General features: G+C 43.9%; 2 protein-coding genes across 2 annotated transcripts; one reads left to right on the top strand and one right to left on the bottom strand.

Moving 5' to 3' along the window:
• The first annotated feature begins 2,343 nt into the window (after positions 1-2,343).
• LOC119363825 (photosystem II 10 kDa polypeptide, chloroplastic-like) lies at positions 2,344-3,504 on the top strand. The gene is made up of 5 exons (XM_037629192.1): positions 2,344-2,528; positions 2,684-2,742; positions 2,824-2,878; positions 3,061-3,113; positions 3,240-3,504. Exons 1-5 carry the CDS (start codon positions 2,372-2,374, stop codon positions 3,390-3,392), a joined length of 477 nt encoding a protein of 158 aa, XP_037485089.1. The 5' UTR covers positions 2,344-2,371; the 3' UTR covers positions 3,393-3,504.
• Positions 3,505-3,610: 106 nt separating this feature from the next.
• Positions 3,611-7,079, bottom strand: LOC119363824 (probable receptor-like protein kinase At1g30570). The gene is made up of 2 exons (XM_037629191.1): positions 6,683-7,079; positions 3,611-6,531 (listed from the first exon to the last, which is right to left on the bottom strand). Exon 2 carries the CDS (start codon positions 6,422-6,424, stop codon positions 3,893-3,895), a length of 2,532 nt encoding a protein of 843 aa, XP_037485088.1. The 5' UTR covers positions 6,425-6,531; positions 6,683-7,079; the 3' UTR covers positions 3,611-3,892.
• Positions 7,080-26,765: the final 19,686 nt, after the last annotated feature.

Raw genomic sequence — 26,765 nt, 5'->3', positions numbered from 1 at the left:
AGTCGCCTCCCGCATCAAGGTCCCGTTGGCCTCATGTCTCGTGCCTATTTGATTTTATTGCTTATTTTCTATTTTCAGGTATTGCTATTTTAAACTATATGGTCATAAAGCATTGTGCACATCAGGAAAATACATGTCCTCCGCACCTCAATAGAAAAAAAGAAAGATCCGTACAATATTTATGGCAATGTTTCTGCAACTGAAAGTTATAGCCTTACCAACACTAAGACATTAAGAAAAAGGATTTACAATACATACGTTCTGAAACCTTCGCGATAAAGGACGGGTCAGAGATTCGTTTCTGGGAGGATAAGTGACTAGGAAACGCCAGTCTCCGAGAACAATATTCAGCCTTATACCCTATTGCTCGGGATAAGCATGATACGCTGGCACAGGTGCTCAGTTCATCTCCGCCGAATATTTCCTTTCGGCAGGATTTGGTTGGCCCTCGTCTCATGTAATGCAAAATCTCCTATCCCGATTGGAATTGATTAACATGACACAAGGACGAGATGTGTTTCGCTGAAACCTCATTACATTTGGGTCCTTCACTATCGACTCTATGTACCATGCTCTCACGCATTCTGAGGTCTCCGTGGATAATAACAAGAAAAATTGGAAGTCAAAGATCCTAACAAAAGTTCAATTTTTCACGTGGTATCTTTGGAAGGGTGTTGTGCTAACCAAAGACAATCTTGCGCGTAACCGGCAAGGAAGCAAGAAGTGTATCTTTTGTGCCCATGATGAGACAATTGAACACCTATTTTTCCAGTACAAGTTTGCGCACTCTACATTGTCAGTCATCCAAATAGCGTCCAATTTATATTCACCCACAACCGTGGCCAATATTTTTGGTCATTGGTTGGACGGTATCTCAAATAGATTCAAAACGCTGTTAAGGGTGGAAGCGTATGCCTTATTATGTTCACTTTGCCTATATAGAAATGATTTGGTTTTTAGTGGCATAAATTCTTCTCCTTTGTAGGTTATTTTCCTTTGTACGCATTCGCTTCGTACGTGGTCTATGCCACATCGTATGAAGTACCAACTGTTGTTCAAGACGATGTGTACGCGGTTGGAGCAGGTGGCCAGAGAGGTTTGTACCCAAATGGGTGGCAACATAATCTCCAGATCGTTCCATCACCTCCTTCGACACAGGCATAATGTCGGTTTTACATGACTCTATTGTGGCCTTATGTCAGTTTTTTATTTTATCTTCTTTTGTCAGACTGTCGAATTTTGGCTGTGTGCATCTTGGTCATGCAAAAGCCTGGTGTGACTCATTGCTTTGTATCCACTTGATGCTACACTTTAAGTTTAAAAAACATCCTTTATCAGAAGCAATAATAAGATAAGGTTTCACGAAATAATTCTAAGAAATACATTGTTTTAATTTACAAATGCTATCCAAGATGATTCTCCTCGAGTATTGTTTTAATTTACAAATGCTGTCCAAGATGCTTCTCCTCCAGTATTGTTTTAATTTTAGTCTATGTGGATAAATGTGGTGAGTTATTTGTCTCTTGTTTTAATAATACAATAATAAATAGCTGATGCCAGGATGCTACTCCCTGTATCAGTTATCCATCATCATAAATTCATAACCACAAAGTTTTGCCGTTTTGTTGCAAGATCAAAAGACTACGATACTTTCCATTTTTTTATGTCACTTACTAGGATGGCTGTGTGCATCACAATGATGGAAAGGCCGGATTTAACACCTTTTCGAAAAAGAATGTTACCTACCAGGAGTAGAAAGTTTCCTACCCTCATGTATACTAATCTTTTATTTATATATGTTATAAAATAGAATAAGTGTTGTCTGTCATACAACATGCAGGAATACTCGAACAAAACTATGGGGAAAATAAAATGTCATCATAAATTCACGACGTTGCATCATAAAGGCCTCATTCTGATGGAACAGTCTAGCCCGAGAGAACCGTAAAAAGATGCAACGGATAATCTTCTTCTACATAGTAAGAAAAATATTTGGATTATGATGTCTCAGTTGCAGCTAGGTTATCTGAAACTCGAACTGCCATGAAATTATTCACAAACAAACAAAATGCATATCTCTGTCAGGGAAGATGGAAGCAGAACTCTCAGGACTATACGGTCACGACCTAGATGTTTCCTTCAAAATCTATCATCTTCAGTTGGTCATGTGAAGAACAACGATTGGTCACATGGTAGTAATCCATTAGCCTATTGGCACCAGACAACAACTGACACTTGTCAAACTAAGCTTAATCACTTGCTGCTACATCCAACCTGTTTTCTTGTATTTAAGGCAAGTATTGCACATGATTTAGCGAAGCAAATTAGACTAGCAGCAAAAAAGGAAGAGCGAGAGCTTACTGTCATTCGCATGGCGACCTCGATCATGGCTTCTATGGCTCTGAAATCATCTCCATCGCCATTTTCTGGGCAGTCGCAGCTCCAGCGCATCCAGCCTTCAGCACGATCATCATCTTTCAGAGTAATGTCCAAAAAGGCAAAGAAAGTTCAGACTTCTCAGCCTTTCGGTCAGTACATGCTATAAAATCCACCTTCTGTCATACGGAATTTCTAGGAATAAAAAGGAACTATTACTGGCCTATTGGATAGCATTTTTTTTGTTTATCAATGTAGCTCAGTATATCCTACAAAAGCTATGAAATTGTGCTTTCTTAACATCTAGGGCCCGGGGGAGGATTGGAACTGAAAGATGGTGTTGATGCATCTGGAAGGCTAGCCAAGGTTAGTTTTCAGGCTGAAGAAATGTGTTTTCTTAGTAATAAGTATCATTATTCGTCACTTAATATTGCACATTTTTATCAGGGGAAGGGCGTCTACCAGTTTGCCAGCAAGTATGGAGCAAATGTTGATGGGGCAGGTAGAACATTCACCCCAATATAAAAATAAATAAATAAATATATAATATATATATAAGCAGGCTGTACTGTTTAGATGATAAAAATGTTCAAGAAGATGCCAGTGAAAATAATAGCATTCAGAATTCATCTACTGCCCTCAGTTTTCATTGCATATATGATATTTGCGATGTCTTTAATGTAGCCCAATATATAACCCAGAAGAATGGTCTCCAAGTGGTGACTACTATGCGGGAGGTAAGCACACACAACTATCCGGAAACAATGATCTTAAAGCTCTCGCCGCTACATTTAAATAAATAGGCGTTTCAGTTGCCTCTTTTCTTTGGGAAATAAATAACATTCATGCCTTGGTTTATGCAGGAAAGACATGGTTGTTGCTCTGGGTGGCTACTCTTGCTGGAATTCTGCTGGGTGGTGCTCTGCTTGTTTACAATACTAGTGCTTTGGCTTCTTGAAGCCTGGTATCGGAAACCAGATTATGTACCATGCAAGGATTTACATCATCTAGGGTAGATTTTCGGACACCTATATCCCTATACTTAATTACCAAAAGCGATAAGTTTCCGATATGCAAATAATGGTCTTATATGTTGTGCAATTGATGTAATCAAGACTAAATAATCAGCAAAATGCTACACCTTCAACTAACAAGGCAGTGGATATATGAGTGCACAGAGCCTGACTTGAATAAAATAGCTGAACATGACACAACTGAAATATGGGACAGCTCATGAGGAAATTGTTCAATTTGTTTTCTCTTAGCACGTCTCCGCTAATGCTCTGCATAGCATTTGGTTCCAGCGTGTTACGAAGAATCAATCAAATTGACATCATAAACCATTTTTTGCACTAGCAAAACAGAAATATTTTTGCTCTTACCAAAAGAATTTCAGTATATTGTAGGGACCTCAACATATGGCGTTACAGTACTACAAGTGACATGCACCTAAGCATGTTGTTAGCTGGACACCCGCCCTATTCATTTTGCTTGAAACTTCCAAAGCCCTTCTGTATCATGGCACCTCAATCTTGACATCAACAACTTGCCCATCTGAATCGTGGGAGCCTGGACGAGTGGATTGCTCAACTTCTTTGATGCACGCCACACGGGTAGGTACATCAGAAGGCTTCAGTTGAGGGTCTGAGCAACCATCACCATTTGTGCTTTGCGGATGACCTTGTTCCAACTGCAAAGCACTCTCTAGGTGCCAGAGGACTTCGCCCATCGAAGGCCGGTTCACCCCCTCATCTGCGAGGCATTTTTCTGCTATCTCGCTGAATATCTTGATGGACTCCAGTGTGTAATTTCCATCCAATCGAAGGTCGATTATGGTCTCAAGTAACCTGTGCCTTTGCCTGTTGAGAGCCCAGTCAGCAAGGTTTATTTGGTCTCTTGGCAGGGTTGGATTTATGACTGGTCGAGCACACAGCACTTCAAACAGCACGACACCAAAAGAGTACACATCTGAACTTGGCGTTAACTGCTGTCTCCTATAGTACTCTGGATCGAGGTAACCAAAACTCCCTTTGACAGCAGTACTAACATGAGTATGATCTAAAGCTGGACCATCTTTTGAGATGCCAAAATCTGCCATCTTGGCAACAAGGTTGTCGTCCAACAAAATGTTGGTAGTCTTGACATCCCTGTGGATTATACCCCTGTCAAGCCCAGTGTGAAGGTAGTGAAGCCCTCGTGCTGCGCCGATACATATTTCGAGCCTTTGCTTCCATGTAAGAGCAGGAAGGTCACTTCCATAAAGATGGCTCCTTAATGTGCCATTTGCCATGTGCTCATAAACTAAGACCATCTCGTTTTGCTCATCACAATAGCCAATCAAGGGCACAAGGTGCCGGTGCCGCAACCTTGAGAGCATCTCGATCTCAGTTTCGAATTCCTTCACACCCTGACCCTGGTGAGAATCTGTATAACCCCTCTTAATTGCCACCCGAGTGCCATCCTCCATTATACCCCTGTAGACCTTGCCAAAGCCTCCAACCCCAATCACCAAGGACTCATCAAAGTTCACGGTGGCTGTTCTGATTTCTGCAATGGTGAACCGCCTGCCCATCCTTTTGCTCCCAAATGCCCCAGCCGTGCGAAGAGTTGGAGAACGGGTATGTGTAACACCATGGAGATTGTCCTTGGCTTTGTTGGCCGAACTATTTTTCTTCCTTTGCAGATTGAAACAGAAATAAAGAGCACCAGCAATTGCGATAAAAATTATCAGACCGGAAGCAGCACCAATTAGCACCCACTTGGGGCTCCGTTTTGGTTTCCTTGCGCCGCCACTGATGCCTCCAATCCTGACGGTTGGATGGGCAAGATTTCCTTCCCGGCTGACCTTAAAGATCTCCATGCCATTCAGAAGAGCATCAGCAGCCGCGGAACCTGCTGAAGACTCAGACCCCAGCTGAACCCAAAGAGTGTCCATCTGCGGTGAGGCAGCATCAAGGAAGTCTTCATAAAAGGCCTTGTTCTTCCCTCCAGCTCTGGCAAACACATCATAGCCCTCTGCAGCGGTCTTGTTGTTTATGTAAATCTTGAACTTGCGTTGCTCAGCCTTGTCATACTGCAGCTCGCAGAAATGCAGCCGGACCAAGTAATCAAAGCCAGGGTCAATGTTAAAGCTCCATGAGACATTGAACTTCTTTCCCAAGACCGAACTCTCTGTTGGCACCCTTGCACTCTGATAGAGCCTCAAAGGGGCTACTGTGGGATCATCAGCAGACACATAACTTATGTTGGAAGAGTTGAAGATGGAACTCGCGGCGTTGAGAGAGAATATGAAATGCTCATCTTTATCCCACCTCCTCCACAATTCTGGATCCTCTTTCCTCGCCAGTACATCGATGCATCCCACACACAGCCTGTACATGGTCTCGATCCCGCCGCCGTCGAGGCTAAAAGGGCCTTTCAACCCATGACCGTCCACCTTGTTGACTGAATCAAAAATTGAGGTGCCAGACACAGGTAGAACCTCCATGGCATTGATGAAGGCGAAGGATCCTTCATCGGGGGTGAACTCAATGCCCAGTTTACCAGAAGTGACATTGAGAAGGTACTCCTTGACGATGACGCTGCTAGTTGAATTGATCTGGGAATCCCTCCAAGAAATCTCTCCGTGGACACTGAACTTGGAGAGCAGCCTCAGGCCATTTGCCGCGACATTGAAGATGGGCTCCTGGGCGCCGAGATTGGCGAACTGCTGGCTGAAATGGAGGCGGAGGAAGTAGCTCCCGGGGGCGACGGCGAGCCTGTAGCTGGAGGAGGCGTTGAAGACACGGGCGGTCTTGTACAAATCTCCGTACGGGTCCTGTTCTCCATCAACTCCCGGAGCCGGAGCCGCCGAGGCGATGGCTCCCGGGAAGCTGAGCGTGAAGTTGTTGGAAGGGGAAGAATCCCCAATCCATGTCCTGGCATCGACGCTGGTGGTGGAATCCGAGCCGCAGTTGATGAGGATCGGCTGGGGCTGCGCTCGCGCATTCCCCGCGGCCAGGAACACCAGCAGCACCAGGATCGACAGGAAATTCGCGGAAGATTTCATCTCTCCCCTGGACGACCCTCCGTCGCCGCAATTTGGAGCGGATAAACCCTACTCGGGTCACCAGTTTTTTATTTTATTTTATTGCTCGTCCGTCGAGAAATCGCAACCTGCGAGAGCCAAGCAGAACCGCATTGGTAAGTAACTAACCTAGAGTGATAATAAGGCTACGGATGGCCAGAGATTAAGCGTAAGAGAACAAGAACAAGAACACGACTCTCAGGAACCGGAAGGCGAGAAAGAAAGAAAGGTTCCACTGACCTGAGGAGTCGTGGGTTCTTGCTCGATCTTCTCTCCCCCAGCAAAGCAAAGCAAAGCAAATCAAGGCAAGAGCAGCTAGCGCTGGAAGAAGAAAGAAAGCTCCAAGCCCAGAGACACAGAGAGCAACAAATGGCAAGCCGTCCTCTTCTGTTTAAGCTAAGCTAGCTTCGGAGGGAGGGAAGAGGCCCCAAACCAAACGGTTGCCGCTAATAGTACTAGTATAATTGGGAAATCAGGCGCAGGCCTGCAGCTGATTCATTGATTAATCCTGTCCTGGACCTGGAGAGGAGACATGGACAGGGAGCGGTATCTATCAGCTCTCAGGAGGAGGTGGGGATTGCGATTCTTGTGTGGATTCGGCTAGCTCCCACATGACCTGTGGGGCTATTTTTGAAACCGAGCTCACCAAAACAAAGTTGCTGTTAGCTGGATGGTGATGCTAGCTGGGATCCATACCAGTACCACTGGGCACTGCCATTCTGCACCGTCTCTTGGCTGTTGCTCACCTTTTTGCTCTCTACTTTGCACAAACAAACTCCTTTCCCCCCTGTTTTTTTAAGGGTTCTCTTTTCTGTTTTTAGTTAGCCAGTTCTTTTTACGGCTTAAAAAATAAGCCGCCTCCTCTTCAGATTTTCCGATAAGTCGTCTCCCTCATCCATTGGAGCTTCTGAACTAGTTATGGGATTACTAATTTAGTAGCCTCAACGAATTTTGGGAGCGGCTTATCTTTTAAGCCGGGGAGTGGCAGCTTATTTTTTAAGCCTCCCAAAAGAACTGGATTGCGCATTTTTTTTTCCGAAATGGAGGCAAAAGATTTGCCTCGTCTATTAAATAAGGAGAGAATAGAGATTAGAGTTTTACAATACACCCCACAGGCATTAAATTAGAACGTATGTGCAGTCACATACTCCTAAAGTTTCAAAGATTGGAGGTTACTGAACTCGTCATCAAATTTCACTTTGATCATTGGACTTACGAGTACCAAAAACCGTCATAAAAGTCACATCTATGGACATCGAAGGTCACCACATACACTTTGGCTCCATATTCAACCTACGTCACGTCTTATTTGACTAATTAGCCATTCGAAAGGGTGTTAAAAAGGCTGGACGTTTATAGGTCTAGGTTCTTCTAGCAATACGAGGACAAGTACAGACTTGCTAAATGAGACCTCCTACGTAGGCCCAAGGATCAGTGAGGGTTGCACGTTAAAAACCTTGAAATAAAAAACAAATGCTTACTCGGCAAATGGTTGCATAAGTTGGTTAACGAGGAAGGTGCTTGGCAAGAGTTGTTGCATAACAAGCACCTGTATTCAAAATGCTATTCCAAGCCGATGCAAAGCCTATTAACTCGCCGTTTTGGAAGGGCTTGATGAAGATCAAGTCTTCCTTTCTTATGTGTGGTTTCTTTAAGTTAGTGATGGCCAATCGACAAGTTCCTAGGAAGATAGCTGGTTGGGTGTCACTCCATTAGCTCTTCAATACCCGACCCTTTCAATATTGCATTTAGATGCCCCATCGGCGTTTGTTTACAGGATTGACCCATTGAATATTCAATTTCGCAGAGCTTTATTTGGTGACATATGGACTAAGTCGATCCATTTAGTTAGTAGGTTGGTGTCGATCAATCTAACTCAAACGCCAAATACGTTCCCATGGAGGTTGACTAGTACTGATGTCTTCATGTCAAGTCTATGTATGTGGGTCTCATGAATTATGGGCCTATTTTTCGAATAAAACATATCTGGAAAAAAACCTCCCTTCTAAAATCAAAGTTTTCATGTGATTTTTGTAGAGGGAGGTAGTTCTTACCAAAGATAATCTTGCAAAACATAATTGGCAGGGTAGCACAAAATGTTGTTTATCAGGAGGACACGATTCATCATTTATTACTATCATGCATGTTCGCTAACTTGACTTGGCATAATATTCATGTTACGTTCCATATACCATTGCTCTCTCTCTCGTAAGAGTGGTTGGGTAACCCCAAGTCTAAGTATTTCCCTCAGCAGAGAACTAAGGTTATCGAATCAGAAGGAGTTCTCCCAACAAACAAAGTCACTTGCACCTACACACAAGACACAACACAAACTTGTCCCTAACACGTCAAGAAGGTTGTCAAGCTTCTTGTCTTGCTAGTTATGAGGTTAAATTGCACGGGATAATGATAGTTGTTAGAAAGGTAAACATTGCAGCAAATAATAGTAATTGTAATGAAGATACCAATAATAGAGAATAGACCCAGGGGCATATTTTCACTAGTGGCATCTCTCATAAGCATAGCAAAGTAGTGTGGTAAACAAATTACAGTTGGGCAACAATTAAATCGCAATATCTATATTTATGACTATGATATTTCATTGTATAATCTCATATGGGCATCTTTGATATGTAGACCCTTATCCAATTGCATCTAAACTAATACTCCACCCCAAGACCGCTATCCAACATTCATCTTGAAGTGTTAAATTCATGATAAATAGAGCATTGCAATAAGCAAGATGAGATAGTGTAGATAGTAAAATATCAAGCAATGTGATAAGAAACCATCGTTTTATACTTAGTGGCAATAATACAATATGTGTCTTGTCCCTTTGTGTCACTGGAATATAGAACACTACAAGATTAGAACCCACTATAATGCACCACTCCCTCTGAAAAAATACCCATCAAACTTGGCCAAAGAAGATAGATAGATCAGAGTGTATACAAAGCTATTCAATTATACAATAACTAAACATCAGCATATATAATTGAATTAAATGAACAATATGATCATAAAGATATAATTCATCATATCCCAACAACACACCACCGATTACACTGAATTGATCCCGATCATGTGAGGCAGCTCCCGGGAACTTGGTATTGAAGATCAAAGAGAGAGTGAGCTATCTTGCTACTACTATGGACCCTACGATCCTAAGGTAGGGTGCAAGAACAGGCCTATAGATTGGATCTTCTCGGAACAGAAACTTGCGACGACGAAAAAATTGAGAGAAAAATCTTGTGAGGGTTTCGTGAAATATGGAATTTATAGGCGGAAGAATGGACGTAATGCGATGCTCATGGGCCCCACATGACCATGGGGCGGGGCCTAGGCCCTGGCTATGCCACCAGGCCGTGTGGAGGCCATGTGGCCCCTCTCATTTCCCTCTGATGCTTTCTGTAACCTCCATGACTCCAAAAAATCGTATTAAATCCTCAGGTTTTTTTGACCTCCATAGATATTATTTTTTGTAAAGTAAAAAACGTGCAGAAAACAACAATTGACACTGGCATTAAATTGATAGCTAGTTCAAAAATATAATATAAAATGCTATTAAAGTATACAAAAGTGATATTATAATAGCAAACAATCAAAAATTATAAATACGTTTGAGATGTATTGGCATCCCCAAGCTCAATCCTACTCGTCCTCAAGTAGATAGATGATAAAACAATGATATTTTTTGATGTTCAATGCTACCTAGCATAATCTTGATCAAATGATGTAATGTGTTGTGAACTCAGGATAAAAGTGATCCGAAGCAATAATCTATAACTGATAACAAGCAAGTAACATCCAGATGTGCAAATAAAATTACTCTTGCTTTTCATGGTTCAATGTTTTCATGTAATACCAATCAATACTCGTATGAATCAAATTCATTGTTCCCATCACTCAAGGATTTATCATATTCAAACATCTTATCATAACACAACCTGGAGCATCGGTCAAATAACCAAATCTGTGACTCCCCTTTTCAACTACTCAACACTTTTTTAATACCAGGACCACGAGCATCATCACTCCCATAATCATCAAAATTCATATTGCAAAACATAGATCTAATCGGAGACACATCAATAACTTTAAGATCCTCGTCATTATTTTCACGGAGACTAGAGGAACACGCTTTTATAAAGCTTTCTTTTTTAGCACGCAATATAGCGGTTCTTTCCTTGCACTCGTCAATGGAAATTCTCATTACTTTGAGAGACTCATTGATATCATGCTTAGCAGAACAAGATCCAAGTTTAAGAGAATTAACATCAAGCGGAAGTCTATCAACGTTCCTAGCCAAATCATCAACTTTGAGCAATTTTTCTTCAAGCAAAGCATTAAAATTCTTTTGAGAAATCATAAACTCTTTCACACTATTCTCAAAATCAGAGGGCATCTTATTAAAATTACCATAAGAATTATTGTAGGAATTTCCATAATTATTAGAGGGATTACTAGAGAACGGTCTAGCATTAAAATTTCCTCTATAAGCATTGTTTCCAAAACTATTCCTACCAACAAAATTCACATCCATAGATTCATTATTATTCTCAATCAAGGAAGACAAAGGCAAATCATTGGGATCAAGAGGAGTATTTTTAGTAGCAAACATCTTCATAAGTTCATCCATCTTTCCACTCAAAACATTGATTTCTTCTATAGCATGCACTTTTTACTAGAAGATCTTTCGGTGTGCCAATGAGAATAATTAGCCATAATATTATCAAGCAATTTTGTAGCATCTCCTAACGTAATTTCCATAAACGTGCCTCCCGCGGCCGAATCTAAGAGATTTCTAGAAGCAAAGTTTAAACCGGCATAAAATTTTTGTATGATCATCCATAAATTTAAACCATGAGTAGGGCAATTACGAAGCATCAATTTCATTATTTCCCAAGATTGGGCAACATGCTCATGATCAAGTTGTTTAAAATTCATAATATCGTTCCTAAGAGTGATAATCTTAGCGGGAGGAAAATACTTAGAGATAAAAGCATCTTTGCACTTGTTCCAAGAATCAATACTATTTTTAGGCAAAGACGAAAACCAAACTTTAGCACGATCTCTAAGTTAAAACGGAAATAACTTCAATTTAACAATATCATTATCCGTATCTTTCTTATTTTGCATATCACACAAATCAACAAAAAAATTTAGATGAGTAGCGGCATCTTCACTAGGAAGGCTGGCGAATTGATCTTTCATAACAAGATTCAGCAAAGCGGTATTGATTTCACAAGACTCAACATCATTAAGAGGAGCAATTGGAGTACTAAGGAAATCATTATTATTGGTATTCGAGAAGTCACACATCTTGGTATTATCTTGTGCCATGGCAACAAGTAATCCAACACACAAGCAAACAGAAAAACGGCAAGTGAAAAGAGAGAGGAGGAGATTGGGAAAGAGAGGGCGAATAAAACGGCAAGGGTGAAGTGGGGGAGAGGAAAACGAGAGGCAAATGGAAAATAATGTAAATGCGAGGGAGATGGGTTTGTGACGGGTACTTGGTATGCCTTGACTTGAGCGAAGACCTCCCCGGCAACGGCGCCAGAAATCCTTCTTGCTACGTCTTGAGCTTGCGTTGGTTTTCCTCAAAGAGGAGAGGGTGATGCAGCAAAGTGTAGCGTAAGTATTTCCCTCAGTTTTGAGAACCAAGGTATCAATCAAGTAGGAGGCTCCTCAAAAGTCCCACCCACCTACACAAACAAACTGAGAACTCGCAACCAACGCAATAAAGGGGTTGTCAATCCCTTCACGGCCACTTGCGAAAGTGAGATCTAATAAAGATAGTATGATAAGATAAATATATTTTTGGTATTTTGTAATATAGATGCAAAAAGTAAAGATGCAAATAAGTTGATGGAAAGCAAATATGATAAGAGATAGACCCGGGGGCCATAGGTTTCACTAGAGGCTTCTCTCAAGATAGCATAAGTATTACGGTGGGTGAACAAATTACTGTTGAGCAATTGATAGAAAAGCGCATAGTTATGAGATTATCTAGGCATGGTTATGTATATAGGCATCATGTCCAGAACAAGTAGATCGACTCCTACCTGCATCTACTACTATTACTCCACGCATCGACCGCTATCCAGCATGCATCTAGAGTATTAAGTTCATAAGAACAGAGCAACGCGTTAAGCAAGATGACATGATGTAGAGGGATAAACACATGCAATATGATATAAACCCCATCTTGTTATCCTCGATGGCAACAATACAATACGTGTCTTGCAACCCTTTCTGTCACTGGGTAAGAACACCACAAGATTGAACCCAAAGCTAAGCACTTCTCCCATGGCAAGAAAGACCAATCTAGTAGGCCAAACCAAACTTATAATTCAAAGAGACTTGCAAAGATAACTCAATCATACATAAAAGAATTCAGAGAAGATTCAAATATTATTCATAGATAAACTTGATCATAAACCCACAATTCATCGGATCTCGACAAACACACCGCAAAAAGAGTTTACATCGAATAGATCTCCACAAGAGAGGGGGAGAACATTGTATTGAGATCCAAAAAGAGAGAAGAAGCCATCTAGCTAATAACTATGGACCCGTAGGTCTGTGGTAAACTACTCACAACTCATCGAGGGGCAAGGATGTTGATGTAGAGGCCCTCCGTGGTTGCTTCCCCCTCCGGCAGAGTGCCGGCAAGGGCTCCAAGATAGGATCTCGCGGATACAGAAGGTTACGGCAGTGGAAATTGGGTTTCGTGGTGCTCCTGGTTGTTTTCGGGGTCCGTAGGTATATATAGGAGGAAGAAGTACGTCGGTGGCCGCCCGAGGGGCCCACGAGACAGGAGGCACGCCCTACAGGGGGGCGCCCTCTTATCTCGTGGGGCCCTCAGAGGCTTCTTGACTTACACTCCAAGCTCTCCGGATCAGATTTGTTCCAAAAATAACGCTCCTGAAGGTTTCATTCCGTTTGGACTCCGTTTGATATTCCTGTTCTTCGAAATACTGAAATAGGCAAAAAAAACAACAATATGGGTTAGGCCTCCGGTTAGTAGGTTAGTCCCAAAAATGGTATAAATGTGTAAAATAAAGCCCATAAACATCCAAAATGGGTAATATAATAGCATGGAACAATCAAAAATTATAGATACATTGGAGACGTATCAAGTACACACCGGCTTTCCTCCATAAAAGAATTGTATCCGGCTTTTCATAATGAACACAACCCTTAGCCGCGAAGGCAGGATATATAAAAAATAAGAACAATGTCTTTTACTGGCAACTTTTTTCAACGAAGCGTCAGACTTGACCCTTCGACATTTTGAACCGTTTTACACCCCGCGTTCCTAGTTTCGAGACTCAGCCCCATTGGCCCGTCCTGTCAAAAAAGTGATCGTGCCCACTTAATATGGGATTGCTCATCTATAGAATTTGGGTAATCCAACCGTTTACGGCGCACACTTTTATCGGGAATAGGCGAGATTCAAGGCACGAGTGGGGGCGGTTGGCATTTTTACCGCCTATAAGAGGGCAATGGATCTTTACGTTGTCCTCCACGCCTTCACATCTCCTTAGCCTTCCAATCTCCCAAGCTCTCAACGCCCGAAAAGTTTCCTTCTTCCTCACCACCACCACCACCTCCTCCGACCATGGCCGGATCCGGTTCCAAAGGCAAGTGGGAGGCCTCCTCCGTCTCGGAGAAGGAGATTAAAGATCTCTGGAGTGCGGGATACCTCGCCGCTAACATCGCGCACAGGCTCCCCCCATGGGTCAAGTCATTCCCACTCCGGAGCCCGACGAACGGGTCGTCTTCCTTCCTCATTTCCTTAGAGGGTTAGGTTTTCCACTCCACCCACTCCTCCGTGGACTCATGTACTACTACAGACTAGATTTCCATGATCTTGCCCCGAACTCTTTCCTCCACCTCTCGGCGTTCATCGTCGTGTGTGAGGCTCTCCTCTGCATCCACCCACACTTCGTCTTGTGGCTCAAGGTCTTCAACGTGAAGCTGAAGGTGCTCGACGGGCAGCACACGGACGCGGTGGAGCTATGATCAGTAAGCTTCCCAACACCACGTGGCCCAAGGGGGCCTTCATGGAGACCGTCAAGATCTAGCAACATGAGTGGTTCTATATCACTGAGCCGCGCCGCACTAAGTGGGCGGCAATTCCGGAATTCAGATCCGGACCCCCCATGAGGCTAGTCTCCTGGACCGCGAAGGGCCACGACTGGGGGTCTCAGACGGAGGTGCAGACGCTACAGATGTGAATCACCAACATGCTGGGCAAAAGCGTTTGTTTAACCAATGTGGTACAAATTATGCTCTTCCGCCGCATTCTCCCATGCCAGCGTCGGGCTTCCCCCATGTGGGAGTTCAATCTGGAGGCGTCGCAGACTCTGCAGCATTTCCTCGGCACCACGCATGAGGGAATTTGGAAGCTGGTCTTCAAGGCGCAGAAGAGCTGGCCCATGGAGACCGAAGACATCGGCCTCAATGCTAAGAATCTGGCTGAAGGAAATATGCCCTAGAGGCAATAATAAAGTTATTATTTATTTCCTTATTTAATAATAAATGTTTACTATTCATGCTAGAATTGTATTAACTGGAAACATAATACATGTGTGAATATATAGACAAACATAATGTCACTAGTATGCCTCTACTTGACTAGCTCGTTAATCAAAGATGGCTGAGTTTCCTAGCCATAGACATGAGTTGTCATTTGATTAACGGGATCACATCATTAGAGAATGATGTGATTGACTTGACCCATTCCGTTAGCTTAGCACTTGATCGTTTTAGTATACTGCTATTGCTTTCTTCATGACTTATACATGTTCCTATGACTATGAGACTATGCAACTCCCAATTACCGGAGGAACACTTTGTGTGATACCAAACATCACAAAGTAACTGGGTGATTATAAAGGTGCTCTACAGGTGTCTCCAATGGTACTTGTTGAGTTGGCATAGATCGAGATTAGGATTTGTCACTCCGATCGTCAGAGAGGTATCTCTGGGCCCTCTCGGTAATGCACATCACTATAAGCCTTGCAAGCAATGTGACTAATTAGTTAGTTGCGGGATGATGCATTACGGAACGAGTAAAGAGACTTGCCGGTAACGAGATTGAACTAGGTATTGAGATACCGACGATTGAATCTCGGGCAAGTAACATACCGATGACAAAGGGAACAACGTATGTTGTTATGCGTTCGACCGATAAAGATCTTCGTAGAATATGTAGGAGCCAATATGGGCATCCAGGTTCCGCTATTGGTTATTAACCAGAGAAGTGTCTCGGTCATGTCTACATAGTTCTCGAACCTGTAGGGTTTGCATGCTTAACGTTCATTGATGATATAGTATTATATGAGTTATGTATGTTGGTGACCTAATGTTGTTCGGAGTACTGGATGAGATCACGGACATGACGAGGAACTCCGGAATGGTCCAGAGATAAAGTTTGATATATGGGATAATAGTGTTTGATCTCCGGAAGAGTTCCGGAATTCACCGGAAGGGGTTCCAGATGTTTCCCGAAATGTTTGGGTACGAGAACACATTATTTGGGCCAAAGGGGAAAGCCCACAAGGCTGTTGGAAAGTGCAAAAGGAAGTTTTGCGGAGACCAGAGGCTAGACGCCAGGAACCCTGGCGTCTAGTGGGGTAGACACCGGGAACCCTGGCGTCTAGCCCTGGAGTCCGTGTAGGACTCTTGCCTATCTGGCAAAACCGACTTTGAGGAGGCTTTTACTCAAAGTTTCGACCCCAGGGCTCAACATGTAAATAGAGGGGCAGGGCTAGCACTAAAGACACATCAAGAAACACCAATCCGTGTGTCGGCAACCCCGTCCCCTCTAGTTTATCCTCCATCATAGTTTCTGTAGTGCTTAGGCGAAGCCCTGCGGAGATTGTTCTTCACCAACACCGTCACCACGCCATCGTGCTGCCGGAACTCATCTACTACTTCACCTGTCTAGCTGGATCAAGAAGGCGAGGACGTCATCGAGCTGGACGTGTGCTAAACGCGGAGGTGCCATACATTCGGTACATGATCGGGGTGGATCGTGAAGGTGTACGACTACATCAACCGCGTTGATAAATGCTTCCGCATAGCGATCTTCAAGGGTATGAAGATACACTCTCCCTCTCGTTGCTATGCATCACCATGATCTTACGTGTGCGTGGGAATTTTTTTGAAATCACCACGTTCCCCAACAGTGGCATCCGAGCCAGGTTTATGCGTACATGTTATATGCATGAGTAGAACACAAGTGAGTTGTGGACGATACAAGTCATACTGCTTACCAGCATGTCATACTTTGATTCGGCGGTATTGTTGGATGAAGCGGCCTGGACCGACATTACGCGTACGCTTACGCGAGACTGGTTCTACCGACGTGCTTCACACACAGGTGGCTGGCGGGTGTCAGTTTCTCCAACTTTAGTTGAATCGAGTGTGGCTACGCCCGGTCCTTGTTGAAGGTTAAAACCGCACCAACTTGATGAAATATGTTGTGCTTTTGATGCGTAGGTAAGAACGGTTCTTGCTCAGCCCGTAGCAGCCACGTAAAACTTGCAACAACAAAGTAGAGGACGTCTAACTTGTTTTTGCAGGGCATGTTCTGATGTGATATGGTCAAGACATGATGGTAAATTTTATTGTATGAGATGATCATGTTTTGTAACAGAGTTATCGGCAACTGGCAGGAGCCATATGGTTGTCGCTTTATTGTATGCAATGCAATCGCCCTGTGATTGCTTTAATTTATTACTAAGCGGTAGCGATAGTCGTAGAAGCAATAGTTGGTGAGACGACAATGATGCTACGATGGAGATCAAGGTCTCGCGCCGGTGACGATGGTGATCATGACGGTGCTTTGGAGATGGAGATCAAAGGCACAAGTTGATGATGGCCATATCATATCACTTATATTGATTGCATGTGATGTTTATCCTTTATGCATCTTATTCTGCTTTGATTGGCGGTAGCATTATAAGATGATCTCTCACTAAATTTCAAGGTATACGTGTTCTCCCTGAGTATGCACCATTGCGAAAGTTCTTCGTGCCGAGACACCACGTGATGAACGGGTGTGATAAGCTCTACGCTCAAATACAATGGATGTAAGACAGTTTTACACACATAGAATACTCAGGTTAAACTTGACGAGCCTAGCCTATGCGTGAATCATATAGTAGATATGATCAACATAGTGATGTTCACCATTGAAAACTACTCCATCTCACGTGATGATCGGACATGGTTTAGTTGATTTGGATCACATGATCACTTAGATGATTAGAGGGATGTCTATCTAAGTGGGAGTTCTTAAGTAATATGATTAATGGAACTTTAATTTATCATGAACTTAGTCCTGATAGTATTTTGCAAATAATGTTGTAGATAGCTCGCGTTGTTGCTTCCCTATGTTTTTATATGTGTTCCTAGAGAAAACTAAGTTGAAAGATGATAGTAGCAATGATGCAGACTAGGTCCGTGATCAGAGGTTTATCCTCATTGCTACATAGAAGAATTATGTCCTTGATGCACCGCTAGGTGACAGACCTATTGCAGAAGCAGATGCAAACGTTATGAATGTTTGGCTAGCTCAATATGATGACTACTTGATAGTTTAGTGCACCATGCTTAACAGCTTAGAATTGGGACTTCAAAGACGTTTTGAATGTCATGGACCATATGAGATGTTCCAGGAGTTGAAGTTAATATTTCAAGAAAATACCCGAGTTGAGAGATATGAAGTCTCCAACAAGTTATATGGCTAAAAGATGGAGGAGAATAGCTCAAGCAATGAGCATGTGCTCAGATTGTTTGGGTACTACAATCGCTTGAATCAAGTGGGAGTTAATCTTCCAGATAAGATAGTGATTGACAGACCTCTCTAGTCACAATCACCAAGTTACTAGAACTTCGTGATGAACTATAGTATGCAAGGGATGATGAAAGCGAATCTCGAGCTCTTCGTGATGCTGAAATCGACGAAGGTAGAAATCAAGAAAGAGCATCAAAGTGTTGATGATTGACAAGACCACTAGTTTCAAGAAAAGGGCAAATGGAAAGAAATGGAACTTCAAGTAGAATGGCAAGCAAGTTGTCACTCCCGTGAAGAAGCCCAAAGCTGGACCAAAGCCTGAAACTGAGTGCTTCTACTGCAAAGGAAATGGTCACTGGAAGCGGAAATTCCCTGCATAATTAGTGGATAAGAAGGATGGCAAAGTGAAGAAGGGTATATTTGATATACATGTTATTGATGTGTACCTCACTTGTGTTTATAGTATCCCCTGGGTATTTGATACTTGTTCGGTTGCTAAGATTAGTAATTCGAAACATGAGTTACAGAATAAACAGAGACTAGTTGAGGATGAACTGATGATGTATGTTGGAAGTGGTTCCAAGATTGATATGATCATCATCGACTCTCCCTATACTTTCGAGATTAGTGTTGAACCTAAATAAATGTTATTTGGTGTTTGTGTTGAGCATAAAATATGATTAGATCATGTTTTATTGCAATACGATTATTCATCCAAGGCAGAGAATAAATTGTTATTCTGTTTACATGAATAAAACCTTCTATGGTCATACACCCAATGTTGATGATTTATTGAATCTTGATCGTAGTGATACACATATTCATAATATTGATGCCAAAAGATGCAAAGTTAATAACGATAGTGCAACTTATTTGTGGCACTGCCGTTTGGGTCATATCGGTGTAAAGTGAAGAAACTCCATACTGATGGACTTTTGGAATCACTTGGTTATGAATTATTTGATGCTTGCGAACCGTGCCTTTCGGGAAAGATGACTAAAACTCCGTTCTCCAGAACAATGGAACGAGCTACTAACTTGTTGGAAATAATACATACCGATGTATGCAGTCCAATGAGTGTTGATGCTCGTGGCAAGTATCGTTATTTTCTGACCTTCACAGATGATTTGAGCAGATATGAGTATATCTACTTAATGAAGCGCAAGTCTGAAACATTTGAAAAGTTCAAAGAATTTCAGAGTGAAGTGGAGAATCATCTTAACAAGAAAATAAAAATATCTACGATCTGATTGTGGAGGAGAATATTTGAGTTACGAGTTTGGCCTTCATTTAAAAACAATGTGGAATAGTTTCACAGCTCATGCCACATGGAACATCACAGCGTAAATGGTGTGTCCGAACGTCGTAACCGCACATTATTGGATATGGTGCGATCTATGATGTATCTTACCGATTTACCACTATCGTTTTGGGGTTAAGCATTAGAGACAACTGCATTCACTTTAAATAGGGCACCATCAAAATCCGTTGAGACGATGCCTTATGAACTGTGGTTTGGCAAGAAACCAAAGTTGTTGTTACTAAAAGTTTGGGGCTGCGATGCTTATGTGAAAAAAATTCAACCTAACAAGCTCAAACCTAGATCCAAGAAGTGCGTCTTCATAGAATACCCAAAGGAAAATGTTGGGTACACTTCTATCACAGATCCGAAGGCAAGATATTCGTTGCTAAGATGGATCCTTTCTAGAGAAGGAGTGTCACATCCCTAGTTCTGGTATGACCTAGACTAGCTAGTCATGTGTGCATCATGTTTAAATTCCATTTAAATTTGAATTGGGGATTTGTGAAACCCTCAGAATCATCTTTGGAAATGACCCAGATAAAAATTGCTCCAAAAAGGTCCAAGAAAATGCTCATGTTGCTCTCTGAAAATATTGGACAGTGATAAAAATCAAACCAATATTTTTAGGAGCTCATAAGTATTTATTTTGGGCATTTGAAATTAATGCATAATTATTTGCATTGGATATATATATGTTATATATATATATATAATAAATGTCCAAAAATTATGCTAATTGTTGAGGAGCTCTGGAATAATACCACCAGTCCCTACAAAAAATGGCATAAGATAATAAATTGGTTTAGTATTCTTATTAAACTAAAACAAATGTCAGAAAATCAAAAAACAGAAACAAAACAGAAAATGAGAAACCTACCTGGCGCCTACCTATGCGGCCTGCTGCTGAAGCCGGCCCAGCCCATCTCCACCTCGCCCGTCGTCTTCCTCCCCTCGCCCCTAAGCAGCTGCGTGCCAATAGCAGCGCAATCCTGGCCACCTCATGCCTGCCTGTCCTCCCTCTTGTCGCTCTGGATGCCAAGCACGACGCCACGCGCCGCCTTGTACCCCTCTCACTCTCCCGTGCCCATTCCTCTCCTCTCCCTCGTTTTCTCTCTCACAGTCGAGTGGAGCCGTCGCTGCCGTTCACCGCCGCCACGGCTACCGCACCCCCCTCGCCTCTCTGCTGTGTCCCCGAGCTCCGCATCGTCGTCCGCTTCGCCCACGCCGAGCCAAGCGACTAGGGACGCGCTGCATGGCTGCCACCATCGTCGTCTTCACCTCTGGCCGCCTGAGATCGCTGTCGTCGTTCCGGCTGCACCCGTGCATCCCCGAGCTCGCGCACGACGCCTTCGAGACCGCTGTGAGCCCCGCCATCGAACCCCCTCTCCCCTGCTCTTCTGGCACCCTCTAGCCCCTCTGCCGCTCGAAGCCAAACTCCAGCTGCCGTCGCGAGCTCTGCTCCGGCGAGCTTCGGCCTCCCCGGCTCCTCCCCCCTGCCCTAGTGGATGCGCGCGAGCTCCAGCTCGTCGTTGATGGTCTCTGCCGCCCTTTTGGTCACTGGAGACGCGGTCCCGAGCCCTCCGCCGCATCCGGCCTCGCCGGCGCGTTTTGACCCGTTGTCCTCGCCGGCCTGACGTGCGGGCCCGGCCTGCCAGGTGACTAGCTTAAGGCTAATCACCACCTAACCTAACCCCCCTCTGACTCACTGACGTGTGGGCCCTAGGCCACTAACTAAACTAGGTTAGTGTTAGTTTAACGCTAACTAAACTAGCTTAGTTAGGTTAGTCACTGACAGACGGGACCCACAGGTCAGGGTTGACCTGGACCGTCTCCGTTGATTGCTGACGCAGGCATGACGCAATGCTGACACAATTAACCTTTTCTGGTTTAAATTTTAATCAGGAAATTCCAGAAAATGGTAAAAACTTCAAAAAATATAGAAATTCAACCGTAGCTCAGATTGAAATAATTTATATATGAAAAATTATCAGAAAAATTTAATCTTTCCATCTGTACTAGTTTCATGCATGACAAACCAACCTAAACCTGTTGTATAGGTGAAAACATATGAATGGCATTTATAAATGTTAAGTTTGGAGTTGCATTTGAACTCTTGGTTCAAATGAACTTCAACCAAATGAATGCCAGTTGCATTAGCTCAAACAGCATCACATCTACATGCCATGTTCATGCATCATATTGTTGCATATGCTTGTGTATTGATTGCCGACACCGTTCCTTCTTGATAGGTCCTGCTCCGGAGACCGTTCCAGAGTACCTGTCTGAGGAGCAGTGCCCCCTCTGTTGATCTACCAGGTAAGCAAACCCCCTTGTCCATTCCGATACAATCCTACTCTCTTGCTCCTACTCTCTGTTATTGCATTAGGACAACCACGATTCAATTGCTACTTTGTGTTGCGGTAATTGAACCCATTCCTCTGCATGACCTGTCATTGGCACAGTAATTAATTGAAACCCACTAGCATGTGTAGGAGTTGATTGAGCCATGTTGTGTTCCTACCATGCCATGCCTGCTATTGCTTAGAGTTGTGTCAGGTCTAATTCATTGGGAATGAATTGGAGTGTTACGATATGTGCTGGTGCTGAGAGTTAAGTGTGTGAATACGATTTGGTAAAGGTAGCGGTGAGAGGCCATGTAGGAGTACTTGGTGGGTTGTCTCACTGGAACCGTCCTTAAGCACTGAGTTCTGTGTATGTTGTCCAATGACCAACTACTACCACACATTGGGTTCCGGTAACTCGGCTCCTCTCGACTTATTAACCAACTTGATCTCTGTCCAGGAGTCGCAACTAGTTTCTGGTGTTTGTAGGTAGTGCTATTTTTCTACCAAGTGGCACCCGGCAGGGTGGGCTTGGAACAGAGTAGGAACACGTGGCCTGGTGTACCGAGTAGCACCCGGATGGTGGGCTCAAGAACCCTGCACACATCGTTTGGGGCCGTGAGCGACACCCCGGCCTGATCTCCTTGCGGATGGAACCTGAATAGGCGATAAACCTGGACTAGAGTCTTGTGTGGTTAGTTAGGTCGTGGCCGACACCCTCGCCAGGCTTCCGCTTGAAGGTTGCCGAGATACATGACGTGTACATGGCGGTAAGTGGCGAGAGGGTGTGTGAAGAAGTACACCCCTGCAGGGTTAACATGATCTATTCAAATAGCCGGGTCCGCAGTTATGGACTTCTTGTTTACTTACGTGGTACATAGACAACTTGAAGTGGATACTCTAAAAAATGCTCAAGACAAGTGTGAGTGCTATGGATGGCCTTCTCATGGGGAGACGGGGATGAATCCATAGTAGTGTATTGCATGGTGATTAGTAGACTCATGTGCGCCATATCACCTCAAATAAGTTCTCGTAGTCGTAGAACAGGATAGCCACTGAGTCAAAGCTGGCTTGCTGCAACTAAACCCCACATTACCTTCTTGATACAAGTGCATGTATGATAGGATCTGATGTAAGTCTTGTTGAGTACCTTTGTACTCATGTTGCTTTATTTATGTTTTTGCAGCGGAGACTTCAGTCTTACTAGTGTTCTCGTGGACTTCGACAAGTAGCTTGTACCTCAGCTACGATCTTGATAGGATGTTGTAGATAGTCAGGCTTTTTAGCCTTTTTCATTTGTAGATGTCTGTACTCAGACATGTAATGCTTCCGCTTGTTGCTTGTGTGCTCTGAATGTTGGGTCATGTGACCCCTGTTTGTAGTAAATGCCATGATGGCTCTTTGAGCCTTATCTATATGAGTTGTTGAGTTATGCTGTAATGCCATGTTGTACAACACATACTTGCATGTTATGCGTACGTGTAATGTGTATTGCTATGTGTGGGATCTGACTATCTAGTTGTTTATCCTTGGTAGCCTCTCTTACCGGGAAATGTCTCCTAGTGCTTCCACTGAGCCCTGGTAGCTTGCTACTACTCCAGAACACTTAGGCTGGCCGACATGTGCCCTTCTTCGTTCTTGTGTCTGTCCCCTTGGGGAGCTAATCCGTGAACAGCTAACCATCATACTGTCAAAATGGGATAGGTTCGATCTATGGTCATGGAAGGCCTCCTAAAAAGATCGACTAAATTCATCGAGTTGTTCCAAAGAATCAAAGCGCCCAGTTATTAAGAAAATCAATGTCACACGGTGTCTACCGGAGTCCTGTTAGCCTGCTATAGCCCGGTTTACCGGAGTCCTGCTAGCCCAGTTGCTACAGCCCGGATTCACTCGTTGATGACCGACACGTTCGATGCTGGGTCATGTATGCATGTCCCTGTAAGTTAGTGCCACTTTGGGTTCACGACTAGCCATGTCAGCCCGGGTTCTTGTCATATGGATGCTAGCGACACTATCATATACGTGTGCCAAAAGGCGCAAACGGTCCCGGGCATGGTAAGGCGACACCCGTGGGAATACCACGCGTGAGGCTGCAAAGTGATATGAGGTGTTACATGCTAGGTCTGTGTGGCATAGAATCGGGGTCCTGACAGCTTTGGTATCAGACCTGACTGCCTGTAGGATTACCAAGCCAAACTGGTCGAAGTTGAGTCTAGAAATTCTTTAGTTATGTAAGGGAATTGATTGTGGGAAGGAACGTAAGGCTCTTTTTACTCCTTATACCTCATGGCTTTCTGATCCGAGTCATCCTACCTTTCCTACGGGGTTAAGGAACTAGGATTTCTCTTCCGTCTATCAGGATCACGTGTTACTACTCCGTAGTCCCATAGGATTGGTTGATCAGAGTCATATCCCAGTTTCGAGTACTTCCGGTGTAGCCTCTTTAGCATTATCCCAGAACCTTGAGTGGTGATGTTGAGTTGTTATACTACCCCATTTTTGGCAGGATGTCTCATTCTGAGCATTTTACTACCGTTATGCTGCCGGAATTACCCTAGTAGTTCGAGAGATACTAATTTCTTTGTCCTACATTCTATAGTCTATAGTTGATGCTGATCCGTCCCTGGTTTCGTTTCTCAGGATGTCATCAGTTAATCGAAGTTCTGTTGCTCGTAGCCAAAACCACGGAGATGGTAGGGATGAGGATCCTCCCGACCAACCTCCGTTGGCAGAGTTCATGTTAGAGATGGAGAGGAACAAGCATGAGTCTAACCGCTTGTTGGCACATATCAAGGAGAACACCGCACATCAGTTCAAAGGGTCTGCAACCATTCATGACTTCATTTGCTTGCACCCACCTACCTTTCATCACTCCATCGAGCCACTCGATGCAGATGACTGGCTCCGTAGCATCACTCATAAGCTGCATTCCGCGAACATAGATGAAGATGACAAGGTCACCTATGCTACATACCACCTGGAAGGTCCTGCTAGTCTTTGGTGGCAGAACTATGAGGCTATGCTTCTAGCTGGCCAGATTCCTACCTGGAGAGATTTCACTGAGGCTTATAGCGAGCATCACATTCCTCAGGCCCTCATCGATCACAAAAGAGAAGAGTTCTGTAGTTTCATCCAGAGTAAAATGGATGTTGATGCTTACAGTAGAGAGTTTGAGAACCTTGCCCGCTATGCTTCAGAAGAGGTGTCCACGGACGCCAAGAAGCAGGCTAGGTTCCGGAAGGGTCTCAACCCCAAGTTGCGTTGTGATCTCCACCTGCATCATTGTGATACATTCCAAGCTCTTGTGAACAAGGCCATTAATGCAGAGACAGCTCAACTCACTTACGAGGAGTCTCGTAAGCACACCCATGATTTGGGATCTTCTCCCGGTTCTGGTTCTCAGAAGCACCGGATTTGGGTTCCAAACTCCGCTCTTCCTTTCGGATATGCACCGAGACCATCCTATGTGGTGCCTCCCCAGCTCAGTCGTATGCTCCACCCAGGCTTACTGGTAGACCGCTTGTCAGTGCGGGTCCACGTTCAACTTCAGGGACTTGCTTCACATGCGGGAAGCCAGGACACTATGCACGTGACTGCTCTCAGACTAGTTATGCTCCACCCTAGCCCGAGAAGACTGTTGGCTGTGTTAAGCCATCAAGCAAGACGATCAGTGCCAAGCCAGCTCGCACTAAACATGGACGTGTGCATCATGTCTCAGCTAAAAATGCTCATGATGATCCGGATGTCGTTCTTGGTACACTCCTTGTCAATTGCCATCCAACATCGGTTCTATTCGATAATGGAGCATCCCATTCTTTCATATCTGAAGGCTATGCTCGTTTGCACGACATGTCATTTTGTGATATGCCAACTCCGCTTGAAATCCAAACCCCAGGGTCGAGATGGCAGACCACCAGAATAAGCTATGGAAATGAAATCCTTGTTGACAGACTTGTATTCCTTGCATCACTTGTAGCCCTCAAGTCCTCAGATATTAACATCATCTTGGGTATGGACTGGATGACAGCTCATCACGCCAAGATTGATTGTTATACCAGGTCTGTTCAGCTTACACACCCATATGGCAAGATAGTCACTGTCTCCACTAGAGTTGCAAAGCGTCAGCTCTATTCTCTTAATGCCAGCCCTCTTCCAGACCTTGAAGATATCCTGGTAGTCCGTGACTTTCCGGATGTTTTTCCAGAGGAACTGCCAGGTGTTCCACCTGACAGAGATGTAGAGTTCGTCATAGATCTTATCCCAGGAACCGCTCCAATCTCTAGGAGACCTTACAAAATGGCACCTTTAGAACTAGCCGAGCTTAAGAAACAACTTGATGAGTCCTTGCAAAAGGGTTTCATCCGTCCAAGTTCTTCTCCTTGGGCTTGCTGTTGGGGAACATAGTAATTTCAAAAAAAAATCCTATGCACACGCAAGGATCATGGTGATGCATAGCAACGAGAGGGGAGAGTATAGTCTATGTACCCTCATAGACCAAAAGCGGAAGCGTTATGACAACGCGGTTGATGTAGTCGTACGTCTTCACAATCCGACCGATCCAAGTACCGAACTTACGACACCTTCGAGTTCAGCACACGTTCAGCTCGATGACGATCCCCGGACTCCGATCCAGCAGGGTGTCGGGGATGAGTTCCGTCAGCACGACGGCGTGGTGACGATGATGATGTTCTACCGATGCAGGGCTTCGCTTAAGCACCGCTACGATATGACCGAGGTGGAATATGGTGGAGGGGGGCACCGCACACGGCTAAGGAACGATCACGAAGATCAACTTGTGTGTCTAGAGGTGCCCCCTGCCCCCGTATATAAAGGAGCAAGGGGGGAGGCCGGCCGGACCTAGGG

The sequence above is a fragment of the Triticum dicoccoides genome, chromosome 2B (assembly GCF_002162155.2).
Source record: "Triticum dicoccoides isolate Atlit2015 ecotype Zavitan chromosome 2B, WEW_v2.0, whole genome shotgun sequence".
Classification (NCBI taxonomy): domain Eukaryota; kingdom Viridiplantae; phylum Streptophyta; class Magnoliopsida; order Poales; family Poaceae; genus Triticum; species Triticum dicoccoides.
Note: the sequence above shows the minus strand (reverse complement) of the source record. Positions and strands in the feature narration are given on the sequence as shown.

What these genes read in the sequence shown, in the direction of transcription:
- LOC119363825 (XM_037629192.1), top strand. Translation starts at nt 2,372, where the DNA reads ATGGCGACCTCGATCATGGCTTCTATGGCTCTGAAATCATCTCCATCG. An exon ending in TCAGACTTCTCAGCCTTTCG is followed by an intron (nt 2,529 to 2,683) that starts GTCAGTACATGC and finishes CTTAACATCTAG; the next exon opens with GGCCCGGGGGAGGATTGGAA. An exon ending in TGGTGACTACTATGCGGGAG is followed by an intron (nt 3,114 to 3,239) that starts GTAAGCACACAC and finishes TGGTTTATGCAG; the next exon opens with GAAAGACATGGTTGTTGCTC.
- LOC119363824 (XM_037629191.1), bottom strand. Translation starts at nt 6,424, where the DNA reads ATGAAATCTTCCGCGAATTTCCTGTCGATCCTGGTGCTGCTGGTGTTC.